Raw genomic sequence first — 24255 nt, forward strand, 5'->3', positions numbered from 1 at the left:
GGTTGTTTTAATTATTAATTAATATATATTAATATCATTTTAAATAACTTTCTCTACTTCATATCTTCTCACAAACCTCACTATAAGACATGTTCATCCTCTGTTCTGTTAATAGATTGGATATATGATTTCAGTTTTACATAAATTCACTCTGTAGTTGGACAATAAACTAACTCACACAGCTATTAAATGCATAATTATTAATTAGAAATACATTTTGCAGACTCTGCTTTTTTTGGGCTGTGCTCCCTGAGATCCCACTGTGGACTACAAGGGGACCAGTAAACCCAATGATTATAGGACATGCCACCCTTGTTCCTAAAGGACCAAAACAAATGTATTTGCAAATATCTACATCATTCACCCCATTTAGGAAGAAATGTATATCTGGATATCAGGAGCTGGAAGCATGATGCACATGAAGTAGGAATTTAGTTTTATTCAATTCAGATCAGTCTGTCTATGTCTAAGATTTTCACCAGTTGATCTCTCCATGATTTAATCTGTCCTACCTGTCCAGGCTTGGTTGGATCACATTCCTCCAGCTGCTCTGATCAAACCCGGAACAATGAAAACTGCTTTTACTTTGGGACGTTAGATTAATATCAGAGGGAAATGTTATTTAGCTTTCAGTTTGTCCAGAGAACTGGTTTCAGTCAGTTGTGAGGAAATCTTTTTGTAAGGATTTGATGATTGTAAATATAGGAAGATGGAGCTGTTTGCTGTGTTTGTGTTCCTACTCTATGGTAAGATCTTATTTTTCTCTTCAAGCTTAATTTTATTCAGGTGGTCTTTTTTCTCCCCCTTTGCTAAGGTTTCTAATGCAGCGATGTAAGCAGGTTTCTTGTAGCATTACATCCTTGCTAAAGCATAACAGTATAATAGGTAATTGTCATTCGATTTTGTCCAGACTGCTTGCTTATGTGCTGAAAGTTGTCATTTACAGTGAAAATAGAAAGATAAGATAAGATAAGATAAGATAAGATAAGATAAGATAAGATAAGATAAGATAGGCTTTATTGATCTCATATTGGAGAAATTCACTTGCCACATTGGCTCATTAGACAATAATCAGAAGAAGGTGCAAAAGTAGGAAAGGTGCATCAGTTATGTACAATGCTGCTGCTTTACTGGCTCATTGCATTTCTTTTTTCTTTCTGCTGTTTTTCACCTTCTTCTAAGCAGCTGAAGGCACGATTAAGACAGAAATTCAGTGTAATTTAGTTCAAATCATTCTCTCTATAATGCCCCTAGTTAATCATGATGTGTAACACTCCTGGGGGATGTGGGTGCTGTAACCATCATACTTTTTGTGTAAAACAAATGTCACCAACTTGGTGCTCGTGGGCACCAGGTAGCCCCCAAAGACCTCATGGGACCCTTTGCATTCTGAAAAATTTCCAAAATATTACATTTGATAGAATTTATATTTTGATTACATTTTTATAACAAAATCTCAAAGTTGCAACTACCTAAAATGGTCATGATGTGTTCCGAACTTTTCTTTAAGGTCCTGGAAACTTCTAAAAATCCCAGCCTCAAAAGGAGAATAATACGTGGTCAGGCCTCTTTTGCACCACATCTAAAATCTTGAGTCATTGCTGCCACGGATAAATTCGGAGTCATATACAGACTACTTGAAAATTGAGCTTATTCTTCTAATTTAAACTTTTTTTAGTATTTCACTCCAGATTTTATCTGAATGCTCTAATAAGAGACTAACATTACTTAATTGACCATCCAATAACAATGGGTCACTTATTAGCAGAGTAACCGCAGGTTTCCAATTATTCCAATTATGCCAATTATTCAGCCTGCTAAAGGATGTAGTTGTGAAGCTCTGCAATAATCATACAAGCATGGAAGTCCCAATCCTCCTCTGTCTTTGGAGAGCATTATGTTTAGTATTTTACCTTTGTATTTTTTTTTCATCTGTTAATATACTTAGTTATATCCCTTTTTAAGGGAACATCCTTTATTTTCTCCATTTTAGATAAATCAGTTGATAAATGTATACTCAAATATGTAATTTAACTATTGTCCCAATTAAACATATACATTTGTCTTAAATGTTGAGGAGGTCTGTATTTAAAACTAAGAACTTGAGTTTTTTTGTTCATTTAATTTGTAGCGCAAATATGACCCATGTTGTCTCAAAATTGAAAATAATACTGGTATAGATTGGGTGGAATTAGATAAATAAACTAAAATATCATCTGCAAAAAATGCCAGTTATTTATTATCTGCATTGGATATCAGTATTCCTGTGATCTTACTATTCTCTCGGATCCATTAAACAAGTGACTCTATGAAAAATTGTGAAGCGGAGTGGACTCAATGGACATCCCTGTCTTGTAGACCTTTCCAGTCAAAGAATATCAGAGAGGGCCCGATTAATTTTGATCCTAGCAATCGTTTTATTATATAGTCTTCAACATTTTAATAAAAATTTCATCAAATCCAAATTTGATACCATCTCACAGAGTCGAAAGCTTTTTCAGCCTCTAGACTCAGTAGTAAAGCCTGCATTTTGTTGTCATTTATATATTTCATAACTTGTAGTGATCATCTAATATTATCATGGGTTTGACTTGATCTAATTGAATTATTCTTGGTAGAACCTTTTCTTATCACTTGGCTATAATGTATGTAAATATTTTATAATCTAAGGTCAAGTTTTGAGTTTTCTTATTGATTGATAGTTGGAACACTCTGCCTTGTCTTTTCCCTCTTTGCGTATCAAAGAAATAACAGCCTCCCTCCATGAGGGAGGTGCCTCTGCATTGGTCAATTAGTTTTGTCATCCAGTGTATCAGTGGCAGATAATTATAATGTTTATATTGTAAATCTATTATTGTTAATTTAGTTGCAAGTGCGTGCTTAGCCAGTAGATTTCTAGTAAAGAACTTGCAAGACTGTAGCACCAGTGTTGCAAAATTTGCTTATAACTTTGGGCTTCTTTTTTCTAGATTCGTTTGTAAATTTCGTGAGTTGTGGGTTGCTTTTTTGTGCTTGTTTTTGAAAGTGAACTTGGTCATTTGGGCGTTAAAATAAGTGATGATAAACACGTTAGAGACCTGCTTGCATTGCTGCGCTACAGACACAGCAAAGCCGGAAATCTCCCTTCTCTTCTCCGTGTTCACACACTCCTACCTGTAGAAAAAATATACTAGACCTCTCATTATGGGCTGGAGTGCATCCTGCGTTGTTGCCATATTGGCTGGGTCTTTTCTACTCTAGGCTGATACAGTAGCTGATGGGAGTAGAGGCAGAGGGAGCAATTTTGCACATATTTTATGCAGTTTATGGTTGCAATAATCGGTAATAACTGCTGAAAGTAGATTACGCTGTTTTGAGCTAAGATTCTGAAGATGAGTTTTTATACGCTGATAATATTGCGACCTAACCCATAAACCATACTTTAATGCATATTAATTTGTTGTCTCTGTATTTTACAATCTAAGGCTGAATCATATTGTCAAATGAAATACCCTGGAGTTACAGTGTGAGCACTGGAAATTTTAAACATTTTTACAGGCTTTAAAAAAAAATCAGTATGAATGTGGATAAAAACAGCACGCAAAAAAAATATGAAGAAATTACTGTTGTCTCCAATGGTCTCAGTGTGGTGCAGACAGATTATGGAAAAATATGCTGTATGTGATGATAATCAGAAATAATACTAATAAAAGAAAAATTATAAAAATCTCTTTCCTTCAATTAATGGATGTAAAAAAAAGAAAGCACTTTAGCGCAACATAATCATACACCATGTAAATCAATTATTGTAGACCGTAAAATATCTATCTTCTCATTGGACTTGTCTGCTTCTGTTCTTGAAGTTTTTATGCTTAACCTTTTTCCCTGTCTTGAAGAAACAGCTGTTATTTTACTCTATCCCACCAGGTCTGGTTATCCCGTACATTCTTTCTCTCTTAAATGGAGCAGCCAGACACAAACAATATTTGTCTAAGTCTGACTTGTCTCCCTCTACTAATAGTGTTTTATTTCCAGCCTCTCAGGATTCTTTGACTGTAGAAGTGGAGGTTCAGGAGGCTGCAGCGTCTGTTGAGCTCCCCTGCCACTACAGCAAAGAATTAGAAGAGATTGTCACAGTGAAATGGAGCCGTTTGGATCTCGATCCCAACACTGTCCATCGACGGCGAGAAGGAGATGATCTGCATGAACAAAATCAGCTTTTCAGGGGACGAACATCAATTAGATCTGATGCTCTAGACTCTGGTGACTTCACCCTCACTTTGACAGAACCCCAACGCCCTGACAGTGGGAACTACACCTGCAGCATCATTGATGATGAAGGAGAAACAATGCTGTCGGATGTTCAGCTGTATGTTAAAGGTCAGCATTTTTGCTCAAAGGAGGCATAACCCAAAATAGTATCCTGGTTGATAGCATACTGATTGCGTGATTGGCTTAAAGTTGACATTTCACATGGATAGTGGAATATAAAATTCGATTGTAAATTGAATGTCACAAAGTTATGTAAGACTTCTACAGGTACCAAGGAACGATTCCACTGCCCGTACACACCCCCTCTCCTGAGATGTACATAGCTTGCCGAAGGCCAGATTTCCCAAACAACGACTGTTACCCCCTTCCTCGCTGTTCAGACAGCCAGCCTTCAGCCTGGCCAAACTTCTTCCAATTGGATGCCCAAAGTTAGGCAGGAAAAGTAAAGTGGTTTCCTTAATGTCTTTTCACTGTGTTTTAAAAATGAAGTATTTGAAAGAGGTGGAGACTTGTGAGGATAAGTTTAACCTCATTGGCTGATTTTTTTGACCATGGGTGTGGCCAGAAAAAAACATGAGCGAAGTTGCTCTTATGATTAATGGGATGTATTCAACATTAAAGAACACATGACTTCTTAAGAAGCTGAGCATAGTGATCTGCTAGTTGTTTGACAAATTGAACACAGTACAAACAGGTTTGAGTGCCCTGAGTAATAAGTTATGTGAAATTGCAAATACGATAAAAAGGAAATATGAAACAGCTTGGGATCCAGACGGGATCCTCCGTGTAAGCACATGAGCTCTAAAGGCTGATTACCAGAAAAAGATCTTAATGACGACATTAAGTCTTCTATAAAATAATTTCACAGAGTTGAGCAAATTTAATGTGTGCAACTGGCACACACTAACATTTTTGAAGTTCACAATTTTTTTTTATTTTGAGGCAACGAGTTTGCATACTTTGTTTTGAAGTAAAGTTAACTCAATGCATCTTACAGTGTAGGAACCACCAGCAGACCTGCAGTCTGAGAGTGAAGTGCTCTGATAGGAACATATGAGGCAATCAGATTTATGATTTATGATGGAGCTTGGTTATTAATGGCTTTATATGTGAAAAGAAAGATTTCGATTCTCAATGAAACAGTAAGCCAGTGAAGGGAAACTAAACTTTAAAAGTAGAAAATTGGAGTCATCCAGGTTTTGATATAATCAAAACTCCCCTGTAGTCTCAGTAATTAATTAGATTTGTCAGGATTTATGGTAAATATAGCTGAGTATTATCAGAACTTAATCACATGTATCTCACATATCTGTTTACCATCGGAACTATATCTATCTATCTATCTATCTATCTATCTATCTATCTATCTATCTATCTATCTATATTTATATATATATATATATATATATATATATATATATATATATATATATATATATATATATATATATATATATATATATATATATATATATCTCCATAAATCCTGATGAATTCAATCAATGTAGTACTTCAACTACAGGCATGTCTTGATGACATTAAAACTTGAATGACATTCTGACAAGACCGAAGTTGTATTCTTTGGACCAGAGTCCTCTAAAATAAACTTTTGAATAAACCAATCACTTATTCTGGATGGCATTAAATTGACCTCTCGTAATAAAGTAAAAAACTTTTGTGGAATTTTTGACCAAGGTATTATGCTAGTGGACATTCTGTGCTAATTTAAAAGTACTTATAAGCTCATAAGCAGACCGGACAGCACAAACATTAATATACCATCAATGTATAAAACCCTTATGGAAATGGAAAAAGTTTGTTCTAACCATAAAAACACACTCAAACCACATCAGCACAGCATGGTTTCAAAGAAGCTAGCGGGAACTATACATGTTAGCTCCAGGTGTATTTAATAATACAGTGAAAATACATTAAGTAAACCATTCTAAACTTTCCCTATTTATTTCTATGCCAAACGTCTCCCGTTGTCTCCTGTTTTGGCGACGGGTGTCTGGTTGCAATGATTTACTCCAAGGTAAAGCTGGTTATCTCAGCAGGGAGCAGGTGGTGTGGGAAGCCAGTTCTGGCTTGGCAAATTGTACACAGCTAATGGGAGGGTGTGTACTTGACCTGTGAAGGGGGTCGCAGCACAGGCTCTGCAGTCCTGTGGGATAGTGGCTTGGCTCCCAGGTCAACTTTCTCCTGTGCAGCTTAGACAGGCCACCACTGATTTCATTATGATGTTAATTTCAAAGAAAGCAGACATTACTCAGCTTGGTCGACCGTACAGATGCATGTCGTCTCTGAGTCCCATGCAGGCAGCATCGGTGGCTTGTCTCCGCAGTTTGGGCTCCTCTCTCCTCGACGGTCCACAGGCAAAGAGCAAGATAAATCTGTGGAAACTTGGCTTCATAGCAACGACATCCTGCTTGCCATTGAGCTGAATCCTCAGAACTTGCCTTACTCGTTGCAAATACTTTACCGTTGCTGCTTTCCTTGTGGCCCCTTAATGGTTGCCATGTGCTTGTCGTATTCCAAGGCACTCAGCTTAGTTTCATAGCTAAGGGGTGGGGGGGTGGGGGATGGGGGGTATGCGTTTCCGTGATGCCTGTAAAAGTCTCAAATTTATTTTCTTACAACTCAGTCTGATTTGTCCTCATGATTGCACAACCGTCCTGATATCAACTGTTTGGGCTGAAATTAACCGGACAATACCTAACAGACTGAGAGTTATTAATTAAACATTAAATAACAAAAAAGAATGCGGGATGGCACAACAAAATAAATGTTTAAATCTTCCACTATAATAAGCTTGTCAGTGTTAAATACTAAATCAGATAGAAGTCTGAGAACTAATCTAAAAACAGGGTAAGAACCTGGTGGATGATACAAAACAACAAACAGAAGAGGTTTTATTGCTTTGCATTTGGGATGAGGGAAATTAAGGGATAAAGGTCTAACATAATTGTAGTTAGTAATTGGCTTTGGACTAATTAATAGATCTGACTGAATGATGGCTGCTACTCCTCCTCCTTATCCTGTAGTTCTGGGAATGTGAACATTTTAATTAGGAGTTAACTAATTTGTACTAAAATCTCTTGCAGCCAGGTTTGTGAGACAAAATAAAACAATCTGATTATCAGGAATCGATTAAAAGTATTTAATGATAGAGATCTTATGTTCAATAAATCATATTTAATTGTTTACATTTTTGTTCAGCTGAAGTTGTGTTCAACTTTATGGGACTTTCATGATTTTCCTCATTTTTAGATCAGTTTTTAATCTTTTTGGTCTTGTACATTGGCAAGGCACTGTCTCAATGGTATTTATTTTTATATGTTCTTTTCTTTCTAGAATCTGGAGAAACATATTTGTAGTGAATCAACGCTATACATTTTTTAAAAATTGAGTTATTCAATGCAAGTGTTTGGACAAATCTTTGTTTCCCAATTATATTAATTGTATTTTAATTATAAATATGCGCTTTACATTTTGCCAATTTATTTTAGTTTTTAAAGAAAACTTTAGCATGTGAAGATAATGAACATTTTATAAAATATAAGAGCTGAGATTCTGCCATTATAATATCTAATATTTAATCTTTTTTTCCATAGAAATTCCAACGTGGACCATAGTTCTCCCGCCTATCCTGGTTTTGCTGGCTCTGGGGATTAGTGGGGGCCTTTTTTTATATTTTCGACAATATTTTATGTCAGGTAAGTCCTTTGTGCAACTGTTTGAATGTTAATGTCTACTTGCTCAAGTTTTGTGCATTTCCTTTGAAAGATTGACATTATTTCAGTCAATGAACCATGACTGAATACAGAAAGGTCAAGGCCCCAGAGTTTCATTGGTTTCATAGTTGTCACTTTACAATTGTGTGTTTGATTCCCTAACATGCTTAGTCTTCAATGTTAAGAACTAAATCCACATTAACACACACACACACACACACACGTGTGTGTGTGTGTGTTAATTTAACATAATTTGCGTTATTTAACATTTCTCACAAGGCAGTAGCACAATGGCAACACTCTGACAAACCTCTGCTAGAGTTTGAATGGATTTTTTGCACCCAAATTTGAACCTGACTGTGTTAAACACACCGCATACTAAAGAACATCAAACCTAATGCTCGGCTTACATTAATGTGTAATATCAGAAAACAACTTTCGCTAACTGTGTTGTCCTCACTGCAGTGTATTAACTGAAGCTATCCAACAAGTTAAACTCTGATGCAATTACCAGGAGTCTGTTCTGTAGTTAACATTTCACTGTTGTTTACTTGAAGATCCAGCATTACATGACAGAGTGAAAACTGCAACAAAATAAAGTTTGACTGTTTTTAACATAAAATTCAGTTTCACATGAAGTCTCATGAAATCTCATTGTAAATACATGTAAATAAAAACGGTCTTTTTAACCTATTTATTGCCTTCTCTTTCTACTATAAACTTAACATAAACTATCAATAATTTAACTTAACAATGCACTTTACTTACGACTTTGCTTCTAGCATCGTTCACAGAGAGGAATTCTTTAAGTAGAAACCGTATTTAGCTAACAGGAACTGAATGTGAAGTAACTGATGACAAGGCAGGAAGTGGTAAAAAAATACAGGAAACGGTATCAAAATAAAAGCTCCTATTCTTTCGGAATGTTTCAATATAAAAGTCTCTATACACATATCGCCCTAATGGCGACACACTCCCCGCCTGACCACTGTGAGGTCACTACACTAGAATAAACATTAAACTCAATCAAGAACTACATCAAAACATCAGTCCTTACGGAGAAGCAAAACAGTTTCGGTCACTGGTCTAAGATAAGTCTTTGATTGTCCTTGGTTTGCTGTCCTTAATTCCACCTTGCGGACTCTTCCATCTGTTCCTGGAATAGCCTTTGTGACCACTGCCAAAGGCCAGTTGTTACGGGCAGCTTGGTTGTCTTTGAGGAGGACGATGTCACCGTCTTGCAGGTTCTGGTGGGACTTTGTCCATTTCTTGCGGCTTTGTAGGGTTGACAGGTACACTTGTCTCCAACGGTTCCAGAACAAGTTGGATAAGGCTTGTACTTGTCTCCACTGCTTAGTGAGGAGGTCCTTGTCTGTGAAATCACCTGGAGGTGGTGGGACCCCAACTTTCTGCGTTAACAGCATTGATGGTGTGAGGATGTATGGATTCTCTGGATCATTCGATACTGGAACTAGCGGTCTTGCGTTCAGAATTGCGGTCACTTCTGCCATTAGAGTGCACAGAACTTCATGAGTTAGGCGAGTACCGTGATCACGTAGCATTGAATCCAGGATTCTTCGCGCTACCCCAACGAGGCGCTCCCATGCACCCCCCATGTGTGAGGCATGAGGCGGGTTAAAAACCCAGGAGCATCCTTGTTGGTGCAGGTACCTCTGCACCGTGCTGTCCGGTTGATCTGCCCTTAGCCCGAGTTCTTTACAGGCCCCAATGAAATTCGTGCCGCAGTCTGACCTCAGTTGTTTGGCTGGTCCTCTTATGGCGAAGAAACGCCTCAACGCATTTATGCAGCTTGAGGTGTCCATGGAGGTAATCACCTCAACGTGAACTGCTCTAGAGCTCATGCAACAGAATAGTATGGCCCAGCATTTGCTCTCAGGTTGTGTCCCTCTGGTGCGTCTGGTGGAGACATGCCAGGGTCCGAAAACATCTAGACCCACATATGTGAAGGGAGGGCAGGTTGTAAGGCGCTCTGCGGGTAAATCTGCCATTTGTTGTTCCTGCATCCGTCCTCTAAGTCTGCGACAGGTGATGCACTTGTGAATAGTTGAGTTCACAAGCCGCTTGCCTCCCAGGATCCAGAGCCCAGCAGCTCGTACAGCACCTTCTGTTAGATGACGGCCCTGATGTTTTACTTGGGCATGATGATATCTGGTAAGCAGCAAGGAAATGTGGTGATCTTTTGGGAGAATGACAGGGTTCTTTTGTTCAATGGCCACATCCGCATTCTTCAGTCTGCCTCCAAGGCGGAGGAGGTCATCCTGTAAGATCGGGTTGAGGGAGCGTAGGCAGCTGTTTAACGGAACTTGCTTTCCTCTCCCCAGAGCTTCAAATTCCTTCACAAATGTATTCCTCTGAACAGCTCTGATGATGACTTCTCTTGCTTGTGAAAGCTCATCCACTGAGCGAGGTAAGTCACAGCGATGCCATCCCTTACACTTGCCTGTCGGAGTCTTGAAGGATCTTGCTATATGAATCAGGAGTGCGATAGCTTGTTGGAGAGTGTCGAATGTGGAGAACCTTTCAAAGCGCTCTGTGCTGAGAACTTTCCCTTGCAGGTCGGTGATGTAGCTCTTCACAACTGGACGGACCTCTGCATCGGACTCCGGTAAGACTAAGCTGAATGACTGAGCTATGTCTGGCTGGACGGACAGCTTGCGCAGGAAGGTTGGTCCATTGAACCACATCGTCTGTGTGAGGCGTGCTGCTGGAACCGACCGTGATGCCAGGTCAGCCGGATTGTCTTCGGTGTTCACATAGTGCCATTGTTCAGGGATGGAAGATTGGCGTATACGCTGGACACGATTGTGGACATACACATAGAACCGTCTGGACTGGTTGTAGATGTATCCAAGGACAACTTTGCTATCAGTGTAGAACTTGGTGGCATCCAGCTTTAGATCCAATTCATCCTGAATCCGCTCAGCTGTTTCCACTGCTAAGACTGCTGCACACAGTTCAAGTCTGGGAATGGTTGGATCTGATTGAGGAGCAAGTTTGGCCTTTGCCATGACAAATCCAACGTCTACTGTGTCTCCTTGGATGGCTCTCAAGTACGCCACGGCACCAATGGCCTTCACAGATGCATCGCTAAAGACATGAAGTTCTACTCGCTCAGCCTTGGTTGGACAGATGCCTGTGTACATCCTAGGTATGTGAAAGTGCCTTATGTCTTGAAGCGAGTTTCTCCAAGCCTCCCACTTGCGTAACTTATCTTTAGGCAATGGGGTGTCCCACTCCGATGTCTCAGAATTCAACTCTCTGAGAAGGTCCCTGCCTTGGATGGTAACTGGAGCCAAAAACCCTAAAGGGTCAAAGACACTATTCACCATGGAAAGAACCCCTCGACGGGTGAATGGTTTGGTGTCAGTTGACACAGAGAAGGTGAATGTGTCACTTGCTATTTCCCACAGGAGCCCCAAGCTGCGTTGGGTGGGTGACTCATCTCCGCTGAGGTCTACATCATTTTTGGCTTGTATGCAGTCCTCGCTTGGGAAGGCTTCCAAGACAGCCGGACTGTTTGAGGCAAATTTGTGGAGCCTCAGGTTAGACTCAGCAAGTGAGGCTTGAGTCCTATGGAGCAGCCCAATAGCCTCTGCAACCGTTGGGACAGAACAGAGGCCGTCATCAACATAAAAGTGCCGTTCGACGAAGTTGACTGTGTCTGCTCCATATTTCTCTGCGCCATCTCTGATGGCTCTTCTGAGCCCATAGATTGCCACTGCAGGAGATGGGCTGTTTCCAAAAACATGAACTTTCATTCTGTAGTCAATTACCTCATTGGCTACGTTGTTGTCTTTGAACCATAGGAATCGCAGGTAGTTTCTGTGCTTTTCGGCCACAAGGAAGCAATAGAACATTTGTTGAATGTCCGCCATCACAGCAACCTTGTCTTTTCGGAACCGCATGAGCACTCCTAGAAGGGTGTTGTTCAAATCTGGTCCTGTCAAGAGCACATTATTCAAGGAGGTTCCAGACTGTTGGGCACTTGAATCAAACACAACCCTGATTTGATCGGGTTTCTGTGGGTGAAACACTGCAAAGCTTGGTAAATACCAGCACTCTTCGTCTCTTAGTTCTGGTGCCACCTCAGCATGGTTGTTTTTCAGCAGTTTGCCCATGAATTCCAAGTATTGCTTTTGCATTTCTGGTTTTCTTCTGAATTGGCGTTGGAGTGATTGGAACCGCTTGAGTGCTTGCTCGCGGTTGTTGGGAAGCTGTTGCCTTGGTTGTCTGAATGGCAATGGAGCAACCCAGCTGTGTGAATCGTTTCTGTAGACTTCTTTGTCCATAATTTTTAGGAAAGTTTCATCTTCGATTGAAGGTGCTAGCTTATTATCCTGTTTAGTGCAGTCAAACACGTTTTGACCCAGACTGTCTTCCTTAGTTCTGAATGGTAAGGTGCTGACGTGAAGTTCCTCTTTAACGTGCAAATTGCTTGTGCATGGCTGAAAGAGTGAGGGCCGATGACAGTCAACCATGGTCGTCCGGAAAGAACTGACATTCGGCTTGTGTGTATTCCCTAAGCAGACTTCTCCTACCAGCACCCAGCCCAAATCAAGGCGCTGAGCGAAGGGAGCATTGGCCGGGCCATTTATTTGTTCCCGTACTTTGTGTGCTCTGATTGTGTCTCTCCCTAATAGCAGGAGGATCTCAGCTGTGGGGTCCAGCTCTGGGATGTGTTCTGCTACCTTTGACAGGTGAGGCTGATGAAGAGCAGCATTTGGTGTGGGAATTTCGGACCTATTGTCAGGTAAGTCATTACACTCAGTGAGTGGTGGTAAGGGGATCGTAACTTTTCCATTTAGGGACTCCACGATAAAACCCAATGCCCTTCTGCCAGACGTTTCCACTACACCAGAACATGTTTTCAGTTGGTAAGGATATGGCTTAGTGTGAATGTCAAACTTGTCAAAGAAACTGGACTTGGCCAGCGAGCGGTTGCTGTGGTCGTCTAACACGATGTAGGCCTTGATGGCTTCGTCTGGGTGGTCTTTCTGGTACACTCTTGCCAGGCATATCTTGGAGCATGACCGTCCAACTTGTCCTGTGCTGCATACCGCTGTGCAGCTTGAGCTAATCTCACTGGTGTCGTTTATCGCTTCTCCCTCCCCGCCATGCTGTGGCGAGGTCAGAGGAGTCGTAGGTAGCGGTGCTGGTCCCGGGTGCATAGCTGAGACATGTTGGGTGCTGTCACACTCAAAACACTTCACAATTGTAGTGCAGTCCCTTGCCATATGGTTGGTGGAGCTACAGCACTTGTAGCAGATTCCGTGTTCTTTCAGAAATACCTTTCTGTCATCAAGGGTTTCAGCTCTGAAGGCTTTGCACTTCTTCAGTGGGTGGGGTTTTGCATGTATTGGGCAGATCTTACTCAGATCACAAGAGACATTTGCCTCTGCAGGAGTGATATTGATCTTGTGAACTGCAATGGGTTTCTGGGTTTTAGAAAAGGCACTTTCAGCTCTGACAGATGATGTCGTAGTGGTATTTGAAAGGGCAAAGCTGGGGTCATTTCTTTTCTTGGCCTCATAACATATGAATTTTGTGAAGTAATCGAATGGTGGGAACTGTCCTCTATTTTCTTCTTTATACTTAGAACCGACTGAGACCCATCTTTCCTGGAGTCCATAAGGCAGCTTCGACACTATAGGCTCAATTCCACGTGTCGTGTCTAGGTAGGACAGGCCTGGTAAGTAGCCATCTTCCTTAGCACACTGCACTTCCATAAGCAGGTCAGCCAGCTCTCGTAGCTTCAGATTTTCCTTGGCTGAGACTCTGGGAAATGCGTCCAGTCGGGTGAAGAGGGCCTTTTCGATCACCTCTGGGGCTGCATAACACTGTTGAAGACGTTCCCAGGCTTTCACCAGTGCTGTCTGTGGGCTTGCTATGTGCACTGCGCGGAGGCGTTTCACCTGGTTGCTGGATTCTTTTCCAAGCCATCGTGTCATCAAATCCAATTCTTCAGTGGCTGTGAGACCAAGTCCTTGAGTGGCATTTTTGTATGACGACAGCCAAGCACGATAATTTTCAGGTTTATCATCAAACTCGTACAAACTCGTATTCACAAGGTCACGTCGAGCTAAATATTGTGCCAGGTGTACAGTTGCAGGCATACTTTGAGTATTTTTCGGCAGGGGGTTGAAGGATGGGGCCTCGATATTCAAGTCACTGATCTGTGAGGTAAGACTCTTGGGAATAACCTGGGGCCCTTCTCTGGTAAATGGATTCTGGCTGACTGACTGTTTGACCGCTGGCAGTGAATAGTCCAAGTCATAGTCTGTAAAATCCACATTGTTAGTGCTGTCATATGAAAACACAGGCGGCTGACGGTGTGAGACAAAGGGGTTGTTTGGGCTATAACTGAGAGTGGCATAGGTAGTTGGTTGCACTGGTGGCAGACTAGTCTTCGTGGCTGTTTGTTGGACAGGGTTAGTGGAATGGAAGTGAGTTCTGATGTATTCACTTGTTCGTTCAAGTTTGCTTTGCTCTGTTGAGTTTGTTTCATCCAGCACAATATAATTGTTGCTGCCTGTAACTGCTGACTCCCAGACGGCTGCTACGGCTTCAGCTTCTGCTGCTTCACGGCAGATGGCTAGTGTTTCAATTTCAGTCTCTTTTTTAACCTTTTCTATCCTAGCTTTGGCTTCTTGCTCAGCGTATTCGGCGCGCACTTTTGCAGCTGCTGCTTTTGCTCGTGCGTGAAATAAAGCATTGGTTGATGAGCTAGATGAATGAAAGCTGCTTCCACTTCTGCTTGATTTATTAGATCTAGTTTCCATCTTGACTTGATGTTCAATGCTAACTTCTCAGTCTTTTCACTGTGTTGTCCTCACTGCAGTGTATTAACTGAAGCTATCCAACAAGTTAAACTCTGATGCAATTACCAGGAGTCTGTTCTGTAGTTAACATTTCACTGTTGTTTACTTGAAGATCCAGCATTACATGACAGAGTGAAAACTGCAACAAAATAAAGTTTGACTGTTTTTAACATAAAATTCAGTTTCACATGAAGTCTCATGAAATCTCATTGTAAATACATGTAAATAAAAACGGTCTTTTTAACCTATTTATTGCCTTCTCTTTCTACTATAAACTTAACATAAACTATCAATAATTTAACTTAACAATGCACTTTACTTACGACTTTGCTTCTAGCATCGTTCACAGAGAGGAATTCTTTAAGTAGAAACCGTATTTAGCTAACAGGAACTGAATGTGAAGTAACTGATGACAAGGCAGGAAGTGGTAAAAAATACAGGAAACGGTATCAAAATAAAAGCTCCTATTCTTTCGGAATGTTTCAATATAAAAGTCTCTATACACATATCGCCCTAATGGCGACACACTAACAATTGTGTGTACATGTGAGTTTCATCAATCAAATCAATAAACCTAAACCAGCAAAGAAGGTAATATAGCAATGTGCTGAGTGACACACCACTGAACCTGACTGTGTTATACATGCAGCATAGAGCAATGAAGAGAAAATAATAATGATTAAAGAAAATCCGGTAATCAGCTGATCACAATCTATGTGTGTGTGTGTGTGACGTTTCGTACTCGAGCTCAGACTAGGAAATATATAATTTAAATATATTTAAATAATGCAATGCATAAGAAGTGGTATATTTCCTATAGGATTCCCCATTTAAGACTATTAGTGGGCTAAAAGCGAAGCAGAAAGTCATGATTCCGTCCGCTCCGACCACAAACAAAACGCGCTCAGAAAACAACTTCAAACTCAGCCTTCGGCTTGCGTTAATACGCACCCAGCCACAATCTTCCCTGCACGCCTCAGAGTCCTGGAGGCATACAGGTCCTGGAGAGATGGAAGATTGCAGCCAATCACCTTCTCTGCAAACTGGATGACACGCTGCAGTCTGCTCTGGTCCATAGCGGTGGCACCAGCGTACCAGATGGTGATGGAGGAGGTGAGGATGGACTCAGTGATGGAGGAACTGCACCATCATTGTCCTTGGCAGGTTGAATTTCTTCAGCTGCCGCAGGAAGTACATCCTATGCTGGGCTGTCTTGGTGAGGGAGTTGATGTTCAGCTCCCACTTTAGGTCCTTTCCGCTTCCTGGGAACTATCCCATTTCCTGACATGCTTGTGCTATTTTTGTTCCTCCTCTGTGGCAGAGGTAATGTTGTTGACCGATAACTCCGAATTCTGATAATACAGAGTTTATGTTCCAGTGGGTGATGTGAATCAAAATGCAGATACTGGTGTGTGTGTGGGAGCTTCCACTAAACCTCAATTTTGAGACTCTTATCTTCCTCATTGTGTACGGCACAGTCCAGAAAAAGTAACATGTTGTTCTTAGCATCCTTTCTGGTAAACATGATGTTGCTTTCTTAGACTTAGACTTAGACAACTTTATTTGTCATTTTGTATGCACAGAGTGCGTACAGAACAAAATTGTGTTTGCATGCAGCTTGAAAATTACAGTGAATTGCAGTAGATTTCAAGATAAAGTAAATTCCACTGAGTTGATGTGGTTAGTGAATACTATAATTTTATAATACTTCTCATTGCTTTGCATCTGACATGGAATTTACCAGGGAGGATGGGTATCCAAGTGCTTAACAACAGCAGTGCTCCACTACAGGTTACTCAAGTGCGAGTCTCCAGAATTGCAAAGAATCCTGGATAGATATCAAGATGTTTTCAGAAAAACTGAGCAAAAGTCCAGTTGCCCCTAATTTAGGCCCTGTTTGCTGTTGCAATGACTTAGGCTACGTTCACACTGCAGGTCTTAGTACTCAATTCCGATTTTTTTGTGAAATCGGATTTTTTTTTGCACAGTCGTTCACATTTCCAAACATATGCGACTTGTATGTGATCTCCTGTGTGATCTGAATGCGTTCAACCTAAGTGTCCCGCATGCGCACTCGAGGACGCGATGACGTCACCGATCTGTGTTGTTCAGACTGTCAGATACAGGTCGCATATGGGCAAAAAATTGGGTCACTTCAGGCTGCAGTGTGAACGTAGTGTTAGACAACTGTGAACAGGCATTCTATTCCTTTGAATGTAACATTTTCAAACAAGGAAGCACTGAAATAATGTTACCCCTTTTTTACACCTGAGTGGCCCTGTGTTTGTGTGTATTCAGAGTGCAGGTGGAGGGGCTTGCTGCCCGATCGGATAGTCTGAGCATAGTTGCTCAGAGATGGATCACAGCGTTAATTTCGGTGATCCTGCGTTATGGCCAACAAAAATGACTGAATCTGATCGAATAAATGTTGTGCGTTTATGGCAAAAACAAAGCCTTTCTCAGCAATGGAAAATGAACTGCCAGCAGATTCAAAGGGCAGAGAATTCTCAAAGTATCTAACATATTCTACATCCTGCAATGAAAGGGAAAAAATTGTTAGGGACTGGCTGACATACAGCAGGTCAAAAAAGGCCATATTCTGGCTGCAGTTCTTGCTGTTCTCTTATGAAGAAAAGATCAACAAGTGCACTAAATTCAATAGCCAGTTGACAGTGTCTATTGCATAAATCCTACACACTCGTATGACATTTTTCAACATAAACCTCTAGGTATGTTATTTTGCACACAATTTGCAACATTTAATTTCCACACAACCTTCTCAAAACAAACAGGGCATGCATGTCTAATATCTAACTGTACGTTTTCTTTTTCCATAGAAATCTCAACTCAGACCAGATTTATTTTGCTTCTGGTTGTTTTGCTGACTGTTACTGCAGTTTCTGTGGGCCTTTTATTTCATTTCCGACATTATTTCAAGTCAGGTAAGTCTGTTTTACAACTGTATCGACAATAATGTCTAACATGCTCAGGTTTTGTGATTTTTACTCAGGATAAATGTGATAGTACACCATGAGGTGATGCAGAAAGATCAAGGAAGTTTCAGAGTTGATATGGTTTCAAGATCAACAATTTTAATTGTGTTTTAACAGAAAACAACACTTTGTTTGATGCTTAGCATCTTAAGGGGCTGCATATAGAATAGAAATATCTTTATTGTTCAAAAATGGGGAGAGTTGAGGTGTGACAGCGGCAAAAACATAGACTGTTACAGAACAGATTAGGTAATATGATTAAGAAATAAAATATAAAGTTAAGTTGAAAAGCAGAAGAGAATGAACTTATTAGAAAGGGAAAATGCTATACAAAATTAAATTGATAATACAGCATATTCAGGTAAAAATGCATACATTGCATAAAAATGCAATATTGAAGTTAAATATAAGAAGGACAGCAGCTGTTGCTCTTCATATAAACCATAACTGAATGATTTCAATGTAAAAAGGAATGATTTCAAATTATATGTTCGTTTTAAGACCACTATTAAAGATTTAACAAAATAAATAAAGATAATTGTGTTCTAATTTTTTAAAGAAACCATGTGATGTGTAAATGTAATTATATGAATTAAGAAACTTTTCTGAAATATATAAGAGTTCCTTACTGGGCCTGTATTTCTAATATCTAACTGATCTTTGTGTTTTTTCATAGAAATTCCAGCTTGGAGCCTTGTACTTCTGCTTCTGCTGTTTTTTCTTATTATTGATGTGGGCTTGTTTTTGCACTTTCGACAGCAATTTTTTCCAGGTAGGTCCCTTTTATAACAGTATCAATTCTACAGTCTAACATGCTGAGGTTTGAAGTTTTCCCTACAGATTGTAATTATTTAAGACAGTAAAAAATTAGCTAATAGAAGAGAATTAAGGAAGTTATTTGTTTTATTTGTTTCTAACATAGAAACCCCAATATACCTTTTTGGGTCACTGAGAATACATATGTACACGTTTTTAATATTTTGCTTCATTATACCTACAAAATAAATACATTTATTTTGGGCTTCATGCAATAGACCAACACAGTGGATCACATAGCTCTGAAGAGGAATGAAACAAAAAACAAGCAATAACAACAACAATGTTGTAAAAAGTGACATGTATTTGTATTCAGCCCCATTTGAGTCAATATTTTGTAATTCTTTGTAACATTATGCATACAAGCCTTCTGTGGATATGTCTCCACCAGGTTTGTTGATTTAAATGCTGAAATATTTCCCATTCTTATTTGTAACATAGCACAAGTCCAATCATATTAGACGGACAGTGCCTGTAAACAGCAATTTAAATCCTGTCTTGATACCTAAATGGGTTTAGATCTAAACTTTGACCGGGCCATTCTTTCGTATGAATAAGGTTTGACCTAAATAGTCCTATTGGAGCTCTGGCTGTTTGTTTCTTTCCAGGATTGTCTTTAGTTTAAAAATAATCATCTTCCAATCATTTCTGACCGGATAACCTAGTAGAGAAAAGTTTGCCCCCTTTCCTTTTCTCCACATTCCCCATTACCCCATCCTATCTACTTCATGCTATCTTTTTAGATATAACTGGATAAATACAGGTCATTTATTAGTTATTTGAATTGGCTAAAAATAAGGCAAACATCGCACAAAGAAATATTTGCAAAACGTCCACTGTACACTTCAAGGATGAACTGGATGTATATGGCTTACACCCTGAACAGGTCGCCAGTCTATCGCAGGGCAACGCAAAGACACAGGACAAACAACCATTTACACTCACACTCACACCAAAGGAGAATTTAGAGAGACCAATTAACCTAACAGTCATGTTTTTGGACTGTGGGAGGAAGCCAGAGTACCCGGAGAGAACTCGCGCATGCACAGAGAGAACTTGCAAACTCCATGCAAAAAGACCCAGGGTTGGACTTGAACCCAGAACCTTCTTGCTGCAAGGCAACACCGCTGCAACACTGTGCAGCCCTATATATTTATAGGGCAGCCCTATATATATATATATATATATATATATATATATATATATATATATATATATATATATATATATATAAGCCTTCATTAGCTTCCTGTTAAATCAACAGGAACAGAATGTAAAATTCTCCTCACGTATAAAGCCCTTAAGTAGAATGGGAGGCAAATCCTTTAGCTATCAGGCTCCTCTCCTGTGGAACCAACTCCCAGTTTTGGTCCGTGAGGCAGACACCCCGTCTACTTTTCCATCTAATGTAGAACAGATTACTGGATCAATGTGTGCTTCTGTGCTTTTTTGTCTCTCTTGTTCTGTCTCTGCTCTGTCTTCTCTAACCCGCTGTCGGTCGAGGCAGATGACCGTTCATACTGAGCCAGGTTCTGCTGAAAGGTTTTACCTTCCCGCTAATGGGGAGTTTTTCTTTCCACTGTCGCTTCATGCATGCTCAGTATGAGGGATTGCTGCAAAGCCATGGACAATGCAGACGACTCTCCCTGTGGCTCTACGGTTCCCCAGGAGGAGTGAATGCTGCTTGTCAAGACTTTGATACAATCAACTCTCCCTGTGCATGCGTGGGTTCTCTCCGGGTACTCTGGCTTCCTCCCACAGACCAAAAACATGACTGTTAGGTTAATTGGCCTCTCCAAATTGTCCTTAGGTGTGAGTGTGTGCGTGAATGGTTGTTTGTCCTGTTTGTCTCTCTGTGTTGCCCTGCGACAGACTGGCGACCTGTCCAGGGCGTACCCCGCCTCTCGCCCAGTGAACGCTGGAGATAGGCACCAGCAACCCCCGCGACCCCATGAGGGATAAGCGGTTTGGAAAATGGATGGATGGATGGATATATATATATATATATATATATATATATATATATATATATATATTGCGTTGTAGAGACTGATGACCACATGCAAGAATGATTTCCTGTGGTGCATCTGGGTGAGAGGAGTCTTCTGCTGAAGGAGCTTCTCTGCTGGGCCAGTGTGTCGTAGATAGGGTGTGAGGCATTGTCTAAGATAGACTGAAGACTGAAGATAGAGAGTTTTGTTCTAAACCTACTCAGTGGGTAAACCTTTTTTATATCAAGGAAGAGATCAAACTATTTACAAAACCCCCAGTGACAATGTTCATGTTTCCCTCTTTCCAACTGTCTGCAAATGCTGGTAGAGTCCTCTCTTTCCAAAAGTCTCATAAGAATGAAAATATAAAAACATAATGGAACCTAATAGTTTACAGTCATAAATAATGAAAAGCAGAGTTCAATACAGTAAGGACATTTTAGCTAAAAACAAATTTCGACAAGTTTTGTTCAATAAATAAGAAACACAATGAGGCTTGTTTCTCAGATTAAAAGGAGTTTTTGAAAATAACCTTTTACCAGGTATTTAACAAACTTTTCATTTAGCCCACATTTTTCTGTTTTTTATTGGCCTGCTGTCATATTTTGATCTTTAAATTTGTGTTTTAGTTGTACGATAAAATCATGACTATTAAAAGAAAATAATGCTTTAAAAAAATCACTCTGTGTTATTTATTTATACCATGTGTTTAACTTTGTAAATTGAGTTACTGAATTAATGGAATTGTTCTATGATATCCTGCTTTATTGAATTGGTGTGTAAATGTGGATGGATGTTGGCTATGTGGGTCATGCATTTAAGGAATTATTGGTATCTATTTATACTGCCAAATGCTGAAGATTCCATGTTATGTATATTCAATTTACAATAATGTATATGACTTTATATGTCATTTCTCTATATGAATTTGATGTTGTAAAAATCTCTGAGGGAACATTTGTTCAACATTATCCACACAAATTGAATTGAATTGTGTTCTTAAATGCAATTATTCAGACAAAATTGTGTCCTAATTAAGACAATAATAATAAAGATTTTTTTAATGATTAAAGATATTTGTGTTCCAAAGTTCAACGGAATTCTGGGATATGTAAAGATAATTATGGGAAACGAGATAATTATAAACGAGGCCTGTATTGGACATGCCTGTCTAATATCTAACTTGTTTTTATGTTTTTTTTCATAGGAATTTTGATTCACACCAGAATTATCTTGGTTCTGAAGGCTTTGTTGGTTCTGCTGGGTCCTGCTGTTTCAGTGGGCCTTTTGTTTATTATTTGGTCAGGTAAGTCCCTTGTACAACAGTCTGAATACTAAAGTATAACATCCAAAATCATATACATATGGCATGCACGTGTATGGCAGTCCAGCTTCTGGTCTCAATTTCTCCGGAACTTATTTTGATGATCCTCGAGACGTTTTGGAAAATATTCTGTGAACTGACGAGAAAAAAATTGTATTATTTGGAATGTGTGGGTCCTATTACATCTGGAGAAAAATATAACACCGCACTTTAGATGATCATCATAGCAACAGTAAAATACAGTGGTTATGTGATGGTCTGGGACTGTTTTGCTGCTGCAGGACCTGAAAGAGTTGTTGTGATAAATGGAACCATGAATTCTGCTGTCCAATAAAGAATTCTGAAGGAGAACGGCCAGCCATTTGTTCCTAACCTCAAACTGAGGTGTCAGACTTATGGGGTGTTATAAAGTTATAGGCTGAAAGAGGAATCCTTTTCAGCGCAGCCCTGTTTACTAAATTAAAAATTTTTTAAGCCCTTTAAAAATAGAGTTTTGAATGACTGACATAAAACTATAACTGCAGTGTTGTAAACTTCAAAAAGTTTGCCTACATGTTATATTACTGGCATTTTACCTTTGCTGTGACAGCAGTGTTAGTGCACCCTTCTGGTTGAAATTAATATAAATATTGCACCCAACCATTGGCAAAAAGTCCATGAGCCTCCAGTAACTTATAGTTATGAGATTCTTCAAATGTATAGGCACTGACACCATTAACAAGATAGCAAATTATGTCCACATTAGTTGTTGATGGAAATAGCGTGGGTTGGTTGTCCAGCTGCTAATGCATTTGGATCTACATTGCTAATTGAGGTCAGCTTTGCCGATTACCAGTCTCTGGCATCCTTGCTGAGTTTCTCTCTACAAAGCTTCTAATCTTTACTCTGGATATCCATTTTACTCATGTAATAATCGTGCTGTCATCACTGAGTGATTGAAATCAGCTGAACTTTGTGCAGTTGACAGGTTTCCCTGTTACCCCCCAACATGGCGCCAGGGTGTGTTGCTGTCATGTGACTGCAAAAGACCCATTGTCTAATTAAAGAGAACATGCCTGACTGTAAACATGTTAATATGCTCCCCTTTTTGACTCCTGGCTATAGTTTCACATCTTTTGAAACATTAAGCAACGTTAAAAGGTTGAAGGTTGAAAGTTTGCTTTAAAAACATTTTTACATATCTACTTTGATAGAAATATTAAAAAATTAAGTCAGTTAAATTTTAACTTAATATTTCATGGAGGATAATTTGTAAGGCTAATAAAGAAGAGTGAAAACAAGAGGCAAAAGAGACCTATTCAAATGTGTTCAAATGCGTGTAGACATGGAGAATCATTTGAACAATAGAGGTAACAGAAAGTAGGGCTGCACAGTGGGTAGTACTGTTGCCTTGCAGCAAGAAAGTCCTGGGTTTGAGTCCTACCCTTGCCCTGGGTCTTTCTGCATGGAGTTTGCATGTCCCACAGTCCAAAAACATCACTGTTACTTAATTGGCCTCTCTAAATTCTTCTTAGGTGTGAGTGTGTGGGTGAATGGTTTGTCTCTGTGTTGCCCTGTGATAGACTGGCGATGTGTCCAGGGTGTACCCTGCCTCTCACCCATTGACAGCTGGAGATAGGCACCAGCACCCCTCGCGACCCCAACAGTGTGTTAGAAAATGGATGGATGAAGGTAGCAGAAAGGATTTTTTTCCCCATCGCCCTGGACTAAACTGTCTCAATATTTATTAAAATGGCATTTTCCTTGAAGAAAAACACAATGTGTATTTTCATCCAATGCATTGTAAGTAGATTAGGTTCATAAAATGCAACTTGTTGGACAAAATCTTGTGTCACAATCACAACTATCCAACTATGTACTTTTGCATATTTATACTTGCTATGATGATCATACAAAGAAAACCTTAAAAACAATATTTATGCTTACTAATTTTAAGAACTAGAGATTTTCACAAAGTTCAAATACAATTGTACTCTAATGTTTAAAGGAAACTGAGATAGGTAAAGATAAATTTGCAACTAAAACATTTCTTTATAAATAATAAGAGGTCAGTACTGGCCATGTGTGACTAACATTTTTACATGTCTTTACTCTTTCCATAGAATTGTATTCAAATTGGTTTCTAGTTATCCTGGTTATCCTGGCTCTTCTAGCTGTTCTTACTTTTTCTGGGGATGTTTTGTTTCATATCCAAGAATATTTGTCACCAGGTAAGTCACTTTTACAATAGTATCAATCCTAATCTGTAACACACTGAGGTTTTGAGTTTTCCCTAACCCTAAGCTAATAGAGGGAGGTGAAGGAAGC

The 24255-nt window shown here is 39.6% G+C and overlaps 1 protein-coding gene across 2 annotated transcripts in view; it reads left to right on the plus strand.

The window, feature by feature from the left end:
• The first annotated feature begins 674 nt into the window (after positions 1-674).
• The window catches only part of LOC105922636, a 57582-nt gene continuing 34001 nt past the window's right edge, over positions 675-24255 (plus strand). For both annotated transcript variants that reach the window (XM_036139678.1, XM_036139680.1), the window contains exons 1-7: positions 675-746; positions 4015-4359; positions 7866-7967; positions 17662-17766; positions 18494-18589; positions 21832-21930; positions 24051-24158. In XM_036139678.1, the coding sequence (XP_035995571.1) occupies positions 710-746; positions 4015-4359; positions 7866-7967; positions 17662-17766; positions 18494-18589; positions 21832-21930; positions 24051-24158 (892 nt within the window). In that variant the 5' untranslated portion in view covers positions 675-709. The remainder of the gene's footprint in view (positions 747-4014; positions 4360-7865; positions 7968-17661; positions 17767-18493; positions 18590-21831; positions 21931-24050; positions 24159-24255) is intronic.

The sequence above is a fragment of the Fundulus heteroclitus genome, chromosome 7, assembly GCF_011125445.2.
Source record: "Fundulus heteroclitus isolate FHET01 chromosome 7, MU-UCD_Fhet_4.1, whole genome shotgun sequence".
NCBI classification, from domain to species: Eukaryota; Metazoa; Chordata; class Actinopteri; order Cyprinodontiformes; family Fundulidae; genus Fundulus; species Fundulus heteroclitus.